Below are 14586 nucleotides of genomic sequence, written 5' to 3'. Positions count from 1 at the left end.
CAGCTCTCATTCTCTCTCTCTCCCCAGCTCTCATTCTCTCTCCTCCCTTCAGCTCTCATTCTCTCTCCTCCCCCCAGCTCTCATTCTCTCTCCATCTCTCATTCTCTCCCTCATCTCTCCAGCTCTCATTCTCTCTCTCCCTTCAGCTCTCATTCTCTCTCCAGCTCTCATTCTCTCTCCATCCCTCCAGCTCTCATTCTCTCCATCCATCCCCTTCAGCTCTCATTCTCTCTCTCCCTCCATCTCTCATTCTCTCTCCATCTCATTCTCTCTCTCCCTCCAGCTCTCATTCTCTCTCTCCATCCAGCTCTCATTCTCTCTCCTCCCCAGCTCTCATTCTCTCTCTCCCCCATCTCTCATTCTCTCTCTCCATCTCTCATTCTCTCATTCTCTCTCTCCATCCAGCTCCCATCTCTCTCTCTATCCACCCTCCATCTCATTCTGTCTCTCCATCCATCCCATTATTTCTTCTCACTATCTCTCCTCCTCTCCATCTCACCCTCATCCTACTACCTCCATCTTTCATCTATCTCTCATTATCTCTTCTCACTCTCTCTCCTCTCCATCCATCTCTCCATCTATCTCTCCTCCCTCCATCCCATCTCTGTCTCTCTCTCCATCCACCCCCATCTCATTCTCTCTCTCATCCACTACCTCTTCCTTCATCCATCTCTCAGTCTCTCTCTCCATCCACCCCCCATCTCAGTCTCTCTCTCCATCCACCCCCCATCTCAGTCTCTCTCTCCATCCACCCCCATCTCTCTCTCTCTCCATCCACCCCCATCTCAGTCTCTCTCCATCCACCCCCCTCTCTCTCTCTCTCCATCCACCCCCCATCTCTCTCTCTCTCCATCCATCCCCCATCTCAGTCTCTCTCTCCATCCACCCCCATCTCTCTCTCTCTCCATCCACCCCCATCTCTCTCTCTCTCCATCCACCCCCATCTCTCTCTCTCTCTCTCCATCCACCCCCATCTCTCTCTCTCTCCATCCACCCCCATCTCTCTCTCTCTCCATCCACCCCCAATCTCTCTCTCTCTGTCCACCCCCCCATCTCTCTCTCTCTCCATCCACCCCCCATCTCTCTCTCTCTCCATCCACCCCCCATCTCTCTCTCTCTCCATCCACCCCCCATCTCTCTCTCTCTCCATCCACCCCCATCTCTCTCTCTCTCCATCCACCCCCATCTCTCTCTCTCTGTCCACCCCCCCCATCTCTCTCTCTCTCTCCATCCACCCCCATCTCTCTCTCTCTCCATCCACCCCCATCTCTCTCTCTCTCCATCCACCCCCATCTCAGTCTCTCTGTCCATCCACCCCCATCTCTCTCTCCATCCCATCCACCCCCCATCTCTCTCTCTCTCCATCCACCCCCATCTCTCTCTCTCTCCATCCACCCCCATCTCTCTCTCTCCATCCACCCCCATCTCTCTCTCTCTCCATCCACCCCCATCTCTCTCTCTCCATCCACCCCCATCTCTCTCTCTCTCCATCCACCCCCATCTCTCTCTGTCCACCCACCCCCATCTCTCTCTCTCTCTCCATCCACCCCCATCTCTCTCTCTCTCCATCCTCCCCCATCTCTCTCTCTCTGTCCATCCACCCCCATCTCTCTCTCTGTCCATCCACCCCCATCTCTCTCTCTGTCCATCCACCCCCATCTCTCTCTCTCTCCATCCACCCCCATCTCTCTCTGTCCATCCACCCCCATCTCTCTCTCTCTCCATCCACCCCCATCTCTCTCTCTCTCCATCCACCCCCATCTCTCTCTCTGTCCATCCACCCCCATCTCTCTCTCTCTCCATCCACCCCCATCTCTCTCTCTCTCCATCCTCCCCCATCTCTCTCTGTCCACCCACCCCCATCTCTCTCTCTCTCCATCCACCCCCATCTCTCTCTCTCTCCATCCACCCCCATCTCTCTCTCTCCATCCACCCCCATCTCTCTCTCTCCCATCCACCCCCATCTCTCTCTCTCTCCATCCACCCCCATCTCTCTCTCTCTGTCCATCCACCCCCATCTCTCTCTCTCTGTCCATCCACCCCCATCTCTCTCTCTCCCATCCACCCCCATCTCTCTCTGTCCATCCACCCCCATCTCTCTCTGTCCACCCACCCCCATCTCTCTCTCTGTCCATCCACCCCCCATCTCTCTCTCTCCCATCCACCCCCATCTCTCGCTCTGTCCATCCACCCCCATCTCTCTCTGTCCATCCACCCCCCATCTCTCTCTGTCCATCCACCCCCATCTCTCTCTCTGTCCATCCACCCCCATCTCTCTCTCTCCATCCACCCCCATCTCTCTCTCTCTCTGTCCATCCACCCCCATCTCTCTCTGTCCATCCACCCCCCATCTCTCTCTGTCCATCCACCCCCCATCTCTCTCTGTCCATCCACCCCCCATCTCTCTCTCTCACCGTGTATAAGGTGAAAATAAGGTGTGTGTCACGCCCTGACCTTCGTTATCCTTGTTTTCTTTATTATTGCTTTAGGTCAGGGTGTGACGAGGGTGGTTTGTATTGTCTAGGGGTTTTTCTAGTCTAGGGCTTTTTGTATTGTCTAGGGACAATACAAGGGTGGTTTGTATTGTCTAGGGGTTTTTCTAGTCTAGGGCTTTTTGTATTGTCTAGGGACAATACAAGGGTGGTTTGTATTGTCTAGGGGTTTTTCTAGTCTAGGGCTTTTTGTATTGTCTAGGGACAATACAAGGGTGGTTTGTATTGTCTAGGGGTTTTGTATGTTTATGGGGTTTTTCCCTAGTCGAGGTGAACCAATCAGAGGCAGCTGTTTATCGTTGTCTCTGATTGGGAACCATATTTAGGCAGCCATATTGCTTGGTTATTTTGTGGGTTGTTATGTCTATGTGTAGTTGCATGTCAGCACTCGTGTTTCAGGCTTCACGTTTGTTTTGTTATTTTGTTAGTTTTAAGTGTTCTTCGTTTTAATAAAAGTAAAAGAAATGTAAAAAAATAAATAATAATAAAATAATGTATTCATCTCGCGCTGCGCCTTGGTCTCATCGTCATGACGAACGTGACAGCTTGTGTGTGTGTGTCTCTCTCTTTCTCTCTCACCATGTATGAAGCGAAGATCAGGACTCTCTTGTGTTTCCCACAGGGCCACTGGGGGTCACTCAGAAGGTTGGGGTCATAGTCTGATGCCTCATCCACACCTGGAGAGGACAGAAACGTACAAGTAGATACATAAGACATTCATACACAGTGGTTACACTCAAAATATACTAATTGATTAAAAAAAAACATTTTTCAATATTTTTTTAAGTATAATCTTTGTAAATGATATCATAAATAGGACTGGCGGAGTTATGTCCCAAATGTAGCTAACACAAATATATAGAAACGTCTGCTCTACCCAAAGTTATAACCAACTAATTGCAGCATGGGTATCTGGGTCAGAAGGACCAGGTTCACCTCTCTGGGTCTATCTGCTGGCCAGAGGGAAGAGACAGGACAGCAGTCCCAGAGGGAAGAGACAGGACAGCAGTCCCAGGGGGAAGAGACAGGACAGCAGTCCCAGGGGGAAGAGACAGGACAGCAGTCCCAGGGGGAAGAGACAGGACAGCAGTCCCAGGGGGAAGAGACAGGACAGCAGTCCCAGGGGAAGAGACAGGACAGCAGTCCCAGGGGGAAGAGACAGGACAGCAGTCCCAGGGGAAGAGACAGGACAGCAGTCCCAGGGGAAGAGACAGGACAGCAGTTCCAGGGGGAAGAGACAGGACAGCAGTCCCAGGGGGAAGAGACAGGACAGCAGTCCCAGGGGGAAGAGACAGGACAGCAGTCCCAGGGTGAAGAGACAGGACAGCAGTCCCAGGGTGAAGAGACAGGACAGCAGTCCCAGGGGAAGAGACAGGACAGCAGTCCCAGGGTGAAGAGACAGGACAGCAGTCCCAGGGGAAGAGACAGGACAGCAGTCCCAGGGGGAAGAGACAGGACAGCAGTCCCAGAGGGAAGAGAAAGGACCGCAGTCCCAGAGGAAAAGAGGAAAGAGACAGGACAACAGTCCCAGGGGGAAGAGACAGGACAGCAGTCCCAGGGGGAAGAGACAGGACCGCAGTCCCAGGGGGAAGAGACAGGACGGCAGTCCCAGGGTGAAGAGACAGGACAGCAGTCCCAGGGTGAAGAGACAGGACGGACAGCAGTCCCAGGGTGAAGAGACAGGACAGCAGTCCCAGGGGAAGAGACAGGACAGCAGTCCCAGGGTGAAGAGACAGGACAGCAGTCCCAGGGGGAAGAGACAGGACAGCAGTCCCAGGGGGAAGAGACAGGACAGCAGTCCCAGAGGAAAAGAGGAAAGAGACAGGACAGCAGTCCCAGGGGGAAGAAACAGGACAGCAGTCCCAGGGTGAAGAGACAGGACAGCAGTCCCAAAATCAAATCAAATCAAATTTTATTTGTCACATACACATGGTTAGCAGATGTTAAATGCGAGGTTGCTTGTGCTTCTAGTTCTAATGCAGTGATAACCAACAAGTAATCTAACTAACAATTCCAAAACTACTGTCTTATACACAGTGTAAGGGGATAAGGAATATGTACATAAGGATATATGAATGAGTGATGGTACAGAGCAGCATACAGTAGATGGTATTTGTACAGTATATACAGCAGTCCCAGGGGGAAGAGACAGGACAGCAGTCCCAGGGGGAAGAGACAGGACAGCAGTCCCAGGGGGAAGAGACAGGACAGCAGTCCCAGGGGGAAGAGACAGGACAGCAGTCCCAGGGGGAAGAGACAGGACAGCAGTCCCAGGGGGAAGAGACAGGACAGCAGTCCCAGGGGGAAGAGACAGGACAGCAGTCCCAGGGGGAAGAGACAGGACAGCAGTCCCAGGGGGAAGAGACAGGACAGCAGTCCCAGGGTGAAGAGACAGGACAGCAGTCCCAGGGTGAAGAGACAGGACAGCAGTCCCAGGGTGAAGAGACAGGACAGCAGTCCCAGGGTGAAGAGACAGGACAGCAGTCCCAGGGTGAAGAGACAGGACAGCAGTCCCAGGGGGAAGAGACAGGACTCTTCCCAGAGGGAAGAGAAAGGACCGCAGTCCCAGAGGAAAAGAGGAAAGAGACAGGACAACAGTCCCAGGGGTCAGGACAGCAGTCCCAGGGGAAGAGACAGGGGTCCCAGGGGGAAGAGACAGGACGGCAGTCCCAGGGTGAAGAGACAGGACAGCAGTCCCAGGGTGAAGAGACAGGCGGGACAGCAGTCCCAGGGTGAAGAGACAGGACAGCAGTCCCAGGGGGAAGAGACAGGACAGCAGTCCCAGGGTGAAGAGACAGGACACAGTCCCAGGGGGAAGAGACAGGACAGCAGTCCCAAAGAGACAGGACAGCAGTCCCAGAGGAAAAGAAAAGAGACAGGACAGCAGTCCCAGGGGGAAGAAACAGGACAGCAGTCCCAGGGTGAAGAGACAGGACAGCAGTCCCAAAATCAAATCAAATCAAATTTTATTTGATATACATGGTTAAATGTTAAATGGAGTGTAGCGGAATGTTATGCTTCTAGTTCCAAATGCAGTGATAACAACAAAATAACTATTCCAAAACTACTGTCTTATACACAGTGTAAGGGGATAAGGAATATGTACATAAGGTATATGAATGAGTGATGGTACAGAGCAGCATACAGGATCACCTATCTGGGTACAGTATATGCAGCAGTCCCAGGGGGAAGAGACAGGACAGCAGTCCCAGGGGAAGAGACAGGACAGCAGTCCCAGGGGAAGAGACAGGACAGCAGTCCCAGGGGGAAGAGACAGGACAGCAGTCCCAGGGGGAAGAGACAGGACAGCAGTCCCAGGGGGAAGAGACAGGACAGCAGTCCCAGGGGGAAGAGACAGGACAGCAGTCCCAGGGGGAAGAGACAGGACAGCAGTCCCAGGGGGAAGAGACAGGACAGCAGTCCCAGGGGAAGAGACAGGACAGCAGTCCCAGGGGGAAGAGACAGGACAGCAGTCCCAGGGTGAAGAGACAGGACGGACAGCAGTCCCAGGGTGAAGAGACAGGACGGACAGCAGTCCCAGGGTGAAGAGACAGGACGGACAGCAGTCCCAGGGTGAAGAGACAGGACGGACAGCAGTCCCAGGGTGAAGAGACAGGACAGCAGTCCCAGGGTGAAGAGACAGGACAGCAGTCCCAGGGGGAAGAGACAGGACAGCAGTCCCAGGGTGAAGAGACAGGACAGCAGTCCCAGGGGGAAGAGACAGGACAGCAGTCCCAGGGGGAAGAGACAGGACAGCAGTCCCAGAGGAAAGAGACAGGACAGCAGTCCCAGGGGGAAGAGACAGGACAGCAGTCCCAGGGTGAAGAGACAGGACAGCAGTCCCAGGGTGAAGAGACAGGACAGCAGTCCCAGGGGGAAGAGACAGGACAGCAGTCCCAGGGGGAAGAGACAGGACAGCAGTCCCAGGGGGAAGAGACAGGACAGCAGTCCCAGGGGAAGAGACAGGACAGCAGTCCCAGGGGGAAGAGACAGGACAGCAGTCCCAGGGGAAGAGACAGGACCGCAGTCCCAGGGGGAAGAGACAGGACCGCAGTCCCAGGGGGAAGAGACAGGACCGCAGTCCCAGGGGGAAGAGACAGGACCGCAGTCCCAGGGGGAAGAGACAGGACCGCAGTCCCAGGGTGAAGAGACAGGACAGCAGTCCCAGGGTGAAGAGACAGGACAGCAGTCCCAGGGTGAAGAGACAGGACAGCAGTCCCAGGGTGAAGAGACAGGACAGCAGTCCCAGGGTGAAGAGACAGGACAGCAGTCCCAGGGTGAAGAGACAGGACAGCAGTCCCAGGGTGAAGAGACAGGACAGCAGTCCCAGGGTGAAGAGACAGGACAGCAGTCCCAGGGTGAAGAGACAGGACAGCAGTCCCAGGGTGAAGAGACAGGACAGCAGTCCCAGGGTGAAGAGACAGGACAGCAGTCCCAGGGTGAAGAGACAGGACAGCAGTCCCAGGGGGAAGAGACAGGACAGCAGTCCCAGGGGGAAGAGACAGGACAGCAGTCCCAGGGGGAAGAGACAGGACAGCAGTCCCTTAGGGAAGAGACTAAGAGACACTACGCCTAAGTGCGTCACAAGATGTTTCTCCAACTTGATTAGAGTCCACCTGTGGTGAATTCAATTGATTGGACATGATTTGGAAAAGCACACCTGTCTATATAAGGTCCCACAGTTGACAGTGCATGTCAGAGCAAAAACCAAGCCATGAGGTCAAAGGAATTGTCCGTAGAGCTCCAAGACAGGATTGTGTAGAGGCACAGATCTGGGGAAGGGTACCAAAACATTTCTGCAGCATTAAAGTTCCCCAGGAACACAGTGGCCTCCATCATTCTTAAATGGAAGAAGTTTGGAACCACCAAGACTCTTTTTAGAGCTGGCCACCTGGCCAAACTGAGCAATCGGGGGAGAATGGCCTTGGTCAGGGAGGTGACCAAGAACCCGAGGGTCACTCTGACAGAGCTATAGAGTTCCTCTGTGGAGATGGGAGAATCTTCCAGAAGAACAACCATCTCTGCAGCACTCCACCAATCAGGCCTATATGGTAGAGTGGCCTGACACAAACCATTCCTCAGTAAAAGGCACATGACAGACCACTTGTAGAAACAAGATTCTCTGGTCTGATGAAACCAAGATTTAACTCTTTGGCCCGAATGCGAAGAGTCACGTCTGGAAGAAACATGGCACCATCCCTAAGATGAAGCATGGTGGTGGCAGCATCATGTTGTGGGGATGTTTTTCCAGTGGCAGGGACTGGGAGACTAGTCAGGATCGAGGCAAAGATGAAAGGAGCAAAGTACAGAGAGATCCTTGATGAAAACCTGCTCCAGATCTCTCAGGACCTCAGACTGTGGCGAAGGTTCTCCTACCAACAGGACAACGACCCAAAGCGCACAGCCAAGACAACGCAGGAGTGGCATCAGTACAAGTTTCTGAATGTCCTTGAGTGGCCCAGCCAGAGCCCGGACTTGAACCCGATCTAACATCTCTGGAGAGACCTGAAAACAGCTGTGCAGCGATGCTCCCCATCCAACCTGACAGAGCTTGAGAGGATCTGCAGAGAAGAATGGGAGAAACTCCCCAAATACAGGTGTGCCAAGTTTGTAGTGTCATACTAAAGAAGACTCGAGGCTGTAATCACTGCCCAAGGTGCTTCAACAAAGTACTGAGTAAAAGGTCTGAATACTTATGTAAATGTGATATTTCCGTTTTTATTTATTTGATGAATTAGCAAACATGTCTAAAAACCTGTTTTTGTTTTGTCATGATGGGGTATTGTTTTGTCATTATGGGGTATTGTAATCACTGCCCAAGGTGCTTCAACAAAGTACTGAGTAAAAGGTCTGAATACTTATGTAAATGTGATATTTCCGTTTTTATTTATTTGATGAATTAGCAAACATGTCTAAAAACCTGTTTTTGTTTTGTCATGATGGGGTATTGTTTTGTCATTATGGGGTATTGTGATGTCATTATGGGGTATTGTGATGTCATTATGGGGTATTGTGATGTCATTATGGTGTATTGTGATGTCATTATGGGGTATTGCGATGTCATTATCGGGTATTGTGTGTAGATTGATGAGGGACATTTATTTTTTTAAGAATAAGGCTGTAACGTAACAAAATGTGGAAATAGCCAAGGGGTCTGAATACTTTTTCGAAGGCACTGTATATTACCCTGTATATTAGTATTATTGTCTCTGAAGCTTCAGTAAACAGAGCTGCTACTCCACAGGACAGCACATCAAGGCAGAGCACCACAGACAGACCCACAGTGAAGTATACCAGTTCATATCCCTGTGGACAGCATGTGCAGTCAGTCCACTACATGGTAATAGCTCCCTCTAATGGACTAAGAATTTTCACCTTATTACAACCTGATTAAATAAATTGGGAGTTAAGGTGTCGTTTTGGGGTTCTTACCCAGATCCAGTCCCACGTTGCAGTTTAGCCTGGTTGGGGTGTAGTTTCTGGAGTTACTGTTCCGGGTCACCTGGTTGAGGGGCACCTGGAGGGTAGTGTCCACCGAGGGGGTCTTCTGACGGACCAGGGCGTTGGTCGGGTACAGAAACTGGGCATATGACACCGTCTATGGAGGAAGATCAATCAACCAGTCAGTAAATAAACCAATCAATCAATTACAGTGCCTTGCAAAAGTATTCATCCCCCTTGGCATTTTTCCTATTTTGTTGCACAGCTCTGACACAGCCAGCTACAGAGCAACCACAGCGCTGACACGGCCAGCTACAGAGCAACCACAGCACTGACACGGCCAGCTACAGAGCAACCACAGCGCTGACACGGCCGGCTACAGAGCAACCACAGCACTGACACGGCCAGCTACAGAGCAACCACAGCGCTGACACGGCCGGCTACAGAGCAACCACAGCACTGACACGGCCAGCTACAGAGCAACCACAGCGCTGAACCGTCATCCAACTCAGAATTGTAAATCCAGCCTCTTTCTAGAGATGCGACCTGAAGATCAATGACGTCATCATGATTCAACTGATTCATGACACCCCCCCCAAGTTCCCAATTGTTTTGAAAACAACAAAAATCCAGAGAATAGCAGACTTTCATGACAAAATTTGCCCACGAAGGACCACCGCGTCACCTTCCTGTTCAAGTGAGAACATCACAACAAGGTGAGTCCAAAAATGTATTGTATGCTGCTTCATAAATGATGTAAAATGCCAGGGAGATGTGTTACTGTAGCTAAGACAGTAATACTAAGTGTATGTTGTGTAGTAAGATGTTAGTAGCCCATGTGCCTCGCCATAATAATTTTGTCTATTTACCCCTCTTAAATCCGCCTACTGTTCAGACTTGGTGGTGCACATGTATCCTATAACCTGTTTTAGAGAAATGTAATCATTGAATATTGTAAGAGCTTTCATTGTCTGCTTACATGCCCCCTTTATTTATCCTACGGTTCTGACTTGGTGTACAGGGAGAATCCTGTAAGAAACAGCCCATGTTCTGAATTCTGTCGCTGTACATTTTCAGAGGTGCTGAACAAATAGTTATATTGACTACGTCCGTCCGAGCTCGCTCATTAATGTCTTCATCGGAATTACGGATTGCCTCTTATCCGCTTGTCATCCCATTATGCCGTAGTTTGTACATCTCAATTGTCAGTAGAAACCACATTTGTTGAAGCAAGTATATCAGCTTTTTATTTTATTTTATGCAGTAAATGAGGCTGAATTGAACTGTTTCGCTGCCAGACAAGGCTCCTCTGATAGCCAGGTGTAGCAGTGGTAAGATGTTGGGACTGCTGTTGGGACAGCTTTATGTAGGCCCTAACAGCTTTATGTAGGCCCTAACAGCTTTATGTAGGCCCTAACAGCTTTATGTAGGCCCTAACAGCTTTATGTAGGCCCTAACAGCTTTATGTAGGCCCTAACAGCTTTATGTCGGCCCTAACAGCTTTATGTCGGCCCTAACAGCTTTATGTCGGCCCTAACAGCTTTATGTAGGCCCTAACAGCTTTATGTCGGCCCTAACAGCTTTATGTAGGCCCTGACAGCTTTATGTAGGCCCTGACAGCTTTATGTCGGCCCTGACAGCTTTATGTAGGCCCTGACAGCTTTATGTCGGCCCCGACAGCTTTATGTCGGCCCCGACAGCTTTATGTCGGCCCCGACAGCTTTATGTCGGCCCCGACAGCTTTATGTCGGCCCCGACAGCTTTATGTCGGCCCCGACAGCTTTATGTAGGCCCCGACAGCTTTATGTAGGCCCCGACAGCTTTATGTAGGCCCCAACAGCTTTATGTAGGCCCTAACAGCTTTATGTAGGCCCTAACAGCTTTATGTAGGCCCTAACAGCTTTATGTCGGCCCCGACAGCTTTATGTAGGCCCCGACAGCTTTATGTAGGCCCCGACAGCTTTATGTAGGCCCCGACAGCTTTATGTCGGCCCCGACAGCTTTATGTCGGCCCCGACAGCTTTATGTCGGCCCCGACAGCTTTATGTAGGCCCCGACAGCTTTATGTAGGCCCTAACAGCTTTATGTAGGCCCTAACAGCTTTATGTAGGCCCTAACAGCTTTATGTAGGCCCTAACAGCTTTATGTAGGCCCTAACAGCTTTATGTAGGCCCTAACAGCTTTATGTAGGCCCTAACAGCTTTATGTAGGCCCTAACAGCTTTATGTAGGCCCTAACAGCTTTATGTCGGCCCTAACAGCTTTATGTCGGCCCTAACAGCTTTATGTAGGCCCTAACAGCTTTATGTCGGCCCTAACAGCTTTATGTCGGCCCTAACAGCTTTATGTCGGCCCTAACAGCTTTATGTAGGCCCTAACAGCTTTATGTAGGCCCTAACAGCTTTATGTAGGCCCTAACAGCTTTATGTAGGCCCTAACAGCTTTATGTCGGCCCTAACAGCTTTATGTAGGCCCTAACAGCTTTATGTCGGCCCTAACAGCTTTATGTCGGCCCTAACAGCTTTATGTCGGCCTAACAGCTTTATGTCGGCCCTAACAGCTTTATGTAGGCCCTAACAGCTTTATGTCGGCCCTAACAGCTTTATGTCGGCCCTGACAGCTTTATGTCGGCCCCGACAGCTTTATGTAGGCCCTAACAGCTTTATGTAGGCCCTAACAGCTTTATGTAGGCCCTAACAGCTTTATGTAGGCCCTAACAGATTGTGGGCACCGCTTGTCTCCGTTATAGTGCACTTCATGTATTGTTTAGTGTTGTGTTGTGTAGTGGCTGTGCAGGCATGTATCCCACTTAATTTGTTGTTTTGCTACCAATCTACCAAGATTTACATGCTAAAATCTCCACTGAATTACACGCCTGGTTGTAATAAGCGCCGGTAGTGTAGAGTGATTCACAGTGGAACTGACAGCGTTTTAAACTACTTTGCAGATATGAAACAGACAATCAGTCAAAAATATCAAATTCCGGAGCCTCCCGAGTGGCGCAGCGGTCTAAGGCACTGCAAGGAGCCTAACTTTAGCTCGATAGCTAGCTAGCTAGCTAGCTGCTAGGAGGATGTCATGTCATTGGAGGAGTGACTGACCTCCCCCCCCTCCCTATTGTTTTTCATTGGCTACACAGCTAGAGATGCAGGTGTCATTTGGTTTTAGCTAGCAAGAAATGTGAATCACTTTGCTAGCTAGCTATGCTAAACTTGAACGACTGTTATCCAGCTTATCTACCCGTTGAATATGACCGATTGTCAGTAAACTGACAGCAACACAAAAAAAGTAATCGTTAGTCAAGAATGTTCTAGATAACATGGTAACATCCTAACCAGCTCTGCTACGGAGAGTAAAATGGTCAGAGTGAGGTGTTCTCTCATTTGTGTCTGGAAGTAGCTAGTTTGATGAAAATAAAATGACATGAACAGGTTTTACTGAGATTTCATGTTACTGAAACACTATCAGTTCCACTTTAAACAAATCTCTGTGTCTTAATTCAAACGGTACAGTATTTATGTCCTAATGACACCTACTGTGGAACATTTTGCACTTACAATAGAAGATGCATCATACATTGACATGTTTTCTTTCAGCTCAAACATTTATGTGATATGAAAAAAGCACAAATAAATCCCAAACCTCCTTTTTTTGGGGGGGGTGGGGGGGGTTCTCAGGAGGATAAGTACAGTGTGTCCAGTACCTTGCCGTAGGGCTCCAGTTCGAACCCTTCTAGTCCAGGCATCATCTCCAGACTGGTAGAGATGTTCCCTGATGAATGCCTACACCTGTCCAACTTGGAGTCACTGTGGAGAGAGAGAGAGAGTGAGAGAGAGATGAGACAGACAGAAAGAGAAAGTGGATAAAAGAGAGAGTGTCAGAGCGAGAATAAAGATGAGGAGAGAGAATGAGAGATGAGAATTACTTTAGAGCCCCACCAGTCCCATAGCATTTAACAGGCACTAATGGGAGAGGAGAGCTCCATGAAAGAGTTCCAGACACAGGAGAGAGACAGAGAGAGAGTTCCAGACACAGGAGAGAGACAGAGAGAGAGTTCCAGACACAGGAGAGAGACAGAGAGAGAGTTCCAGACACAGGAGAGAGACAGAGAGAGAGTTCCAGACACAGGAGAGAGACAGAGAGAGAGTTCCAGACACAGGAGAGAGACAGAGAGAGAGTTCCAGACACAGGAGAGAGACAGAGAGAGAGTTCCAGACACAGGAGAGAGACAGAGAGAGAGTTCCAGACACAGGAGAGAGACAGAGAGAGCGTTCCAGACACAGGAGAGAGACAGAGAGAGAGTTCCAGACACAGGAGAGAGACAGAGAGAGAGTTCCAGACACAGGAGAGAGACAGAGAGAGAGTTCCAGACACAGGAGAGAGACAGAGAGAGTTCCAGACACAGGAGAGAGACGGAGAGATAGTTCCAGACACAGGAGAGAGACAGAGAGAGCGTTCCAGACACAGGAGAGAGACAGAGAGAGCGTTCCAGACACAGGAGAGAGACAGAGAGAGTGTTCCAGACACAGGAGAGAGACAGAGAGAGAGTTCCAGACACAGGAGAGAGAGTTCCAGACACAGGAGAGAGACAGAGAGAGAGTTCCAGACACAGGAGAGAGACAGAGAGATAGTTCCAGACACAGGAGAGAGACAGAGAGAGAGTTCCAGACACAGGAGAGAGACAGAGAGAGCGTTCCAGACACAGGAGAGAGACAGAGAGAGAGTTCCAGACACAGGAGAGAGACAGAGAGAGAGTTCCAGACACAGGAGAGAGACAGAGAGAGAGAGTTCCAGACACAGGAGAGAGACAGAGAGATAGTTCCAGACACAGGAGAGAGACAGAGAGAGAGTTCCTGACACAGGAGAGAGACAGAGAGAGTTCCAAACACAGGAGAGAGACAGAGAGAGCTCCAGACACAGGAGAGAGACAGAGAGAGCGTTCCAGACACAGGAGAGAGACAGAGAGAGTTCCAGACACAGGAGAGAGACAGAGAGAGAGTTCCAGACACAGGAGAGAGACAGAGAGATAGTTCCAGACACAGGAGAGAGACAGAGAGAGAGTTCCAGACACAGGAGAGAGACAGAGAGAGAGTTCCAGACACAGGAGAGAGACAGAGAGAGAGTTCCAGACACAGGAGAGAGACAGAGAGAGAGTTCCAGACACAGGAGAGAGACAGAGAGAGAGTTCCAGACACAGGAGAGAGACAGAGAGAGAGTTCCAGACACAGGAGAGAGACAGAGAGAGAGTTCCAGACACAGGAGAGAGACAGAGAGAGAGTTCCAGACACAGGAGAGAGACAGAGAGAGAGTTCCAGACACAGGAGAGAGACAGAGAGAGCTCCAGACACAGGAGAGAGACAGAGAGAGCGTTCCAGACACAGGAGAGAGACAGAGAGAGTTCCAAACACAGGAGAGAGACAGAGAGAGAGTTCCTGACACAGGAGAGAGACAGAGAGAGTTCCAAACACAGGAGAGAGACAGAGAGCTCCAGACACAGGAGAGAGACAGAGAGAGCGTTCCAGACACAGGAGAGAGACAGAGAGAGAGTTCCAGACACAGGAGAGAGACAGAGAGAGTTCCAAACACAGGAGAGAGACAGAGAGAGCTCCAGACACAGGAGAGAGACAGAGAGAGCGTTCCAGACACAGGAGAGA

General features: G+C 50.5%; 1 protein-coding gene across 1 annotated transcript in view; it reads right to left on the bottom strand.

Annotated features, from left to right (window-relative positions):
* Window positions 1-14586, bottom strand: part of LOC118373761 (CDK5 and ABL1 enzyme substrate 2-like) — a 59752-nt gene that overhangs the window by 6718 nt on the left and 38448 nt on the right. The window contains exons 4-6 of the mRNA XM_052484560.1: window positions 12636-12738; window positions 8925-9090; window positions 3072-3169 (exon numbers count right to left, since the gene is read on the bottom strand). Of these exons, the coding sequence (XP_052340520.1) occupies window positions 3072-3169; window positions 8925-9090; window positions 12636-12738 (367 nt within the window). The remainder of the gene's footprint in view (window positions 1-3071; window positions 3170-8924; window positions 9091-12635; window positions 12739-14586) is intronic.

Source organism: Oncorhynchus keta, chromosome 28 (genome assembly GCF_023373465.1).
Source record: "Oncorhynchus keta strain PuntledgeMale-10-30-2019 chromosome 28, Oket_V2, whole genome shotgun sequence".
Lineage (NCBI taxonomy): Eukaryota > Metazoa > Chordata > Actinopteri > Salmoniformes > Salmonidae > Oncorhynchus > Oncorhynchus keta.
Note: the sequence above shows the minus strand (reverse complement) of the source record. Positions and strands in the feature narration are given on the sequence as shown.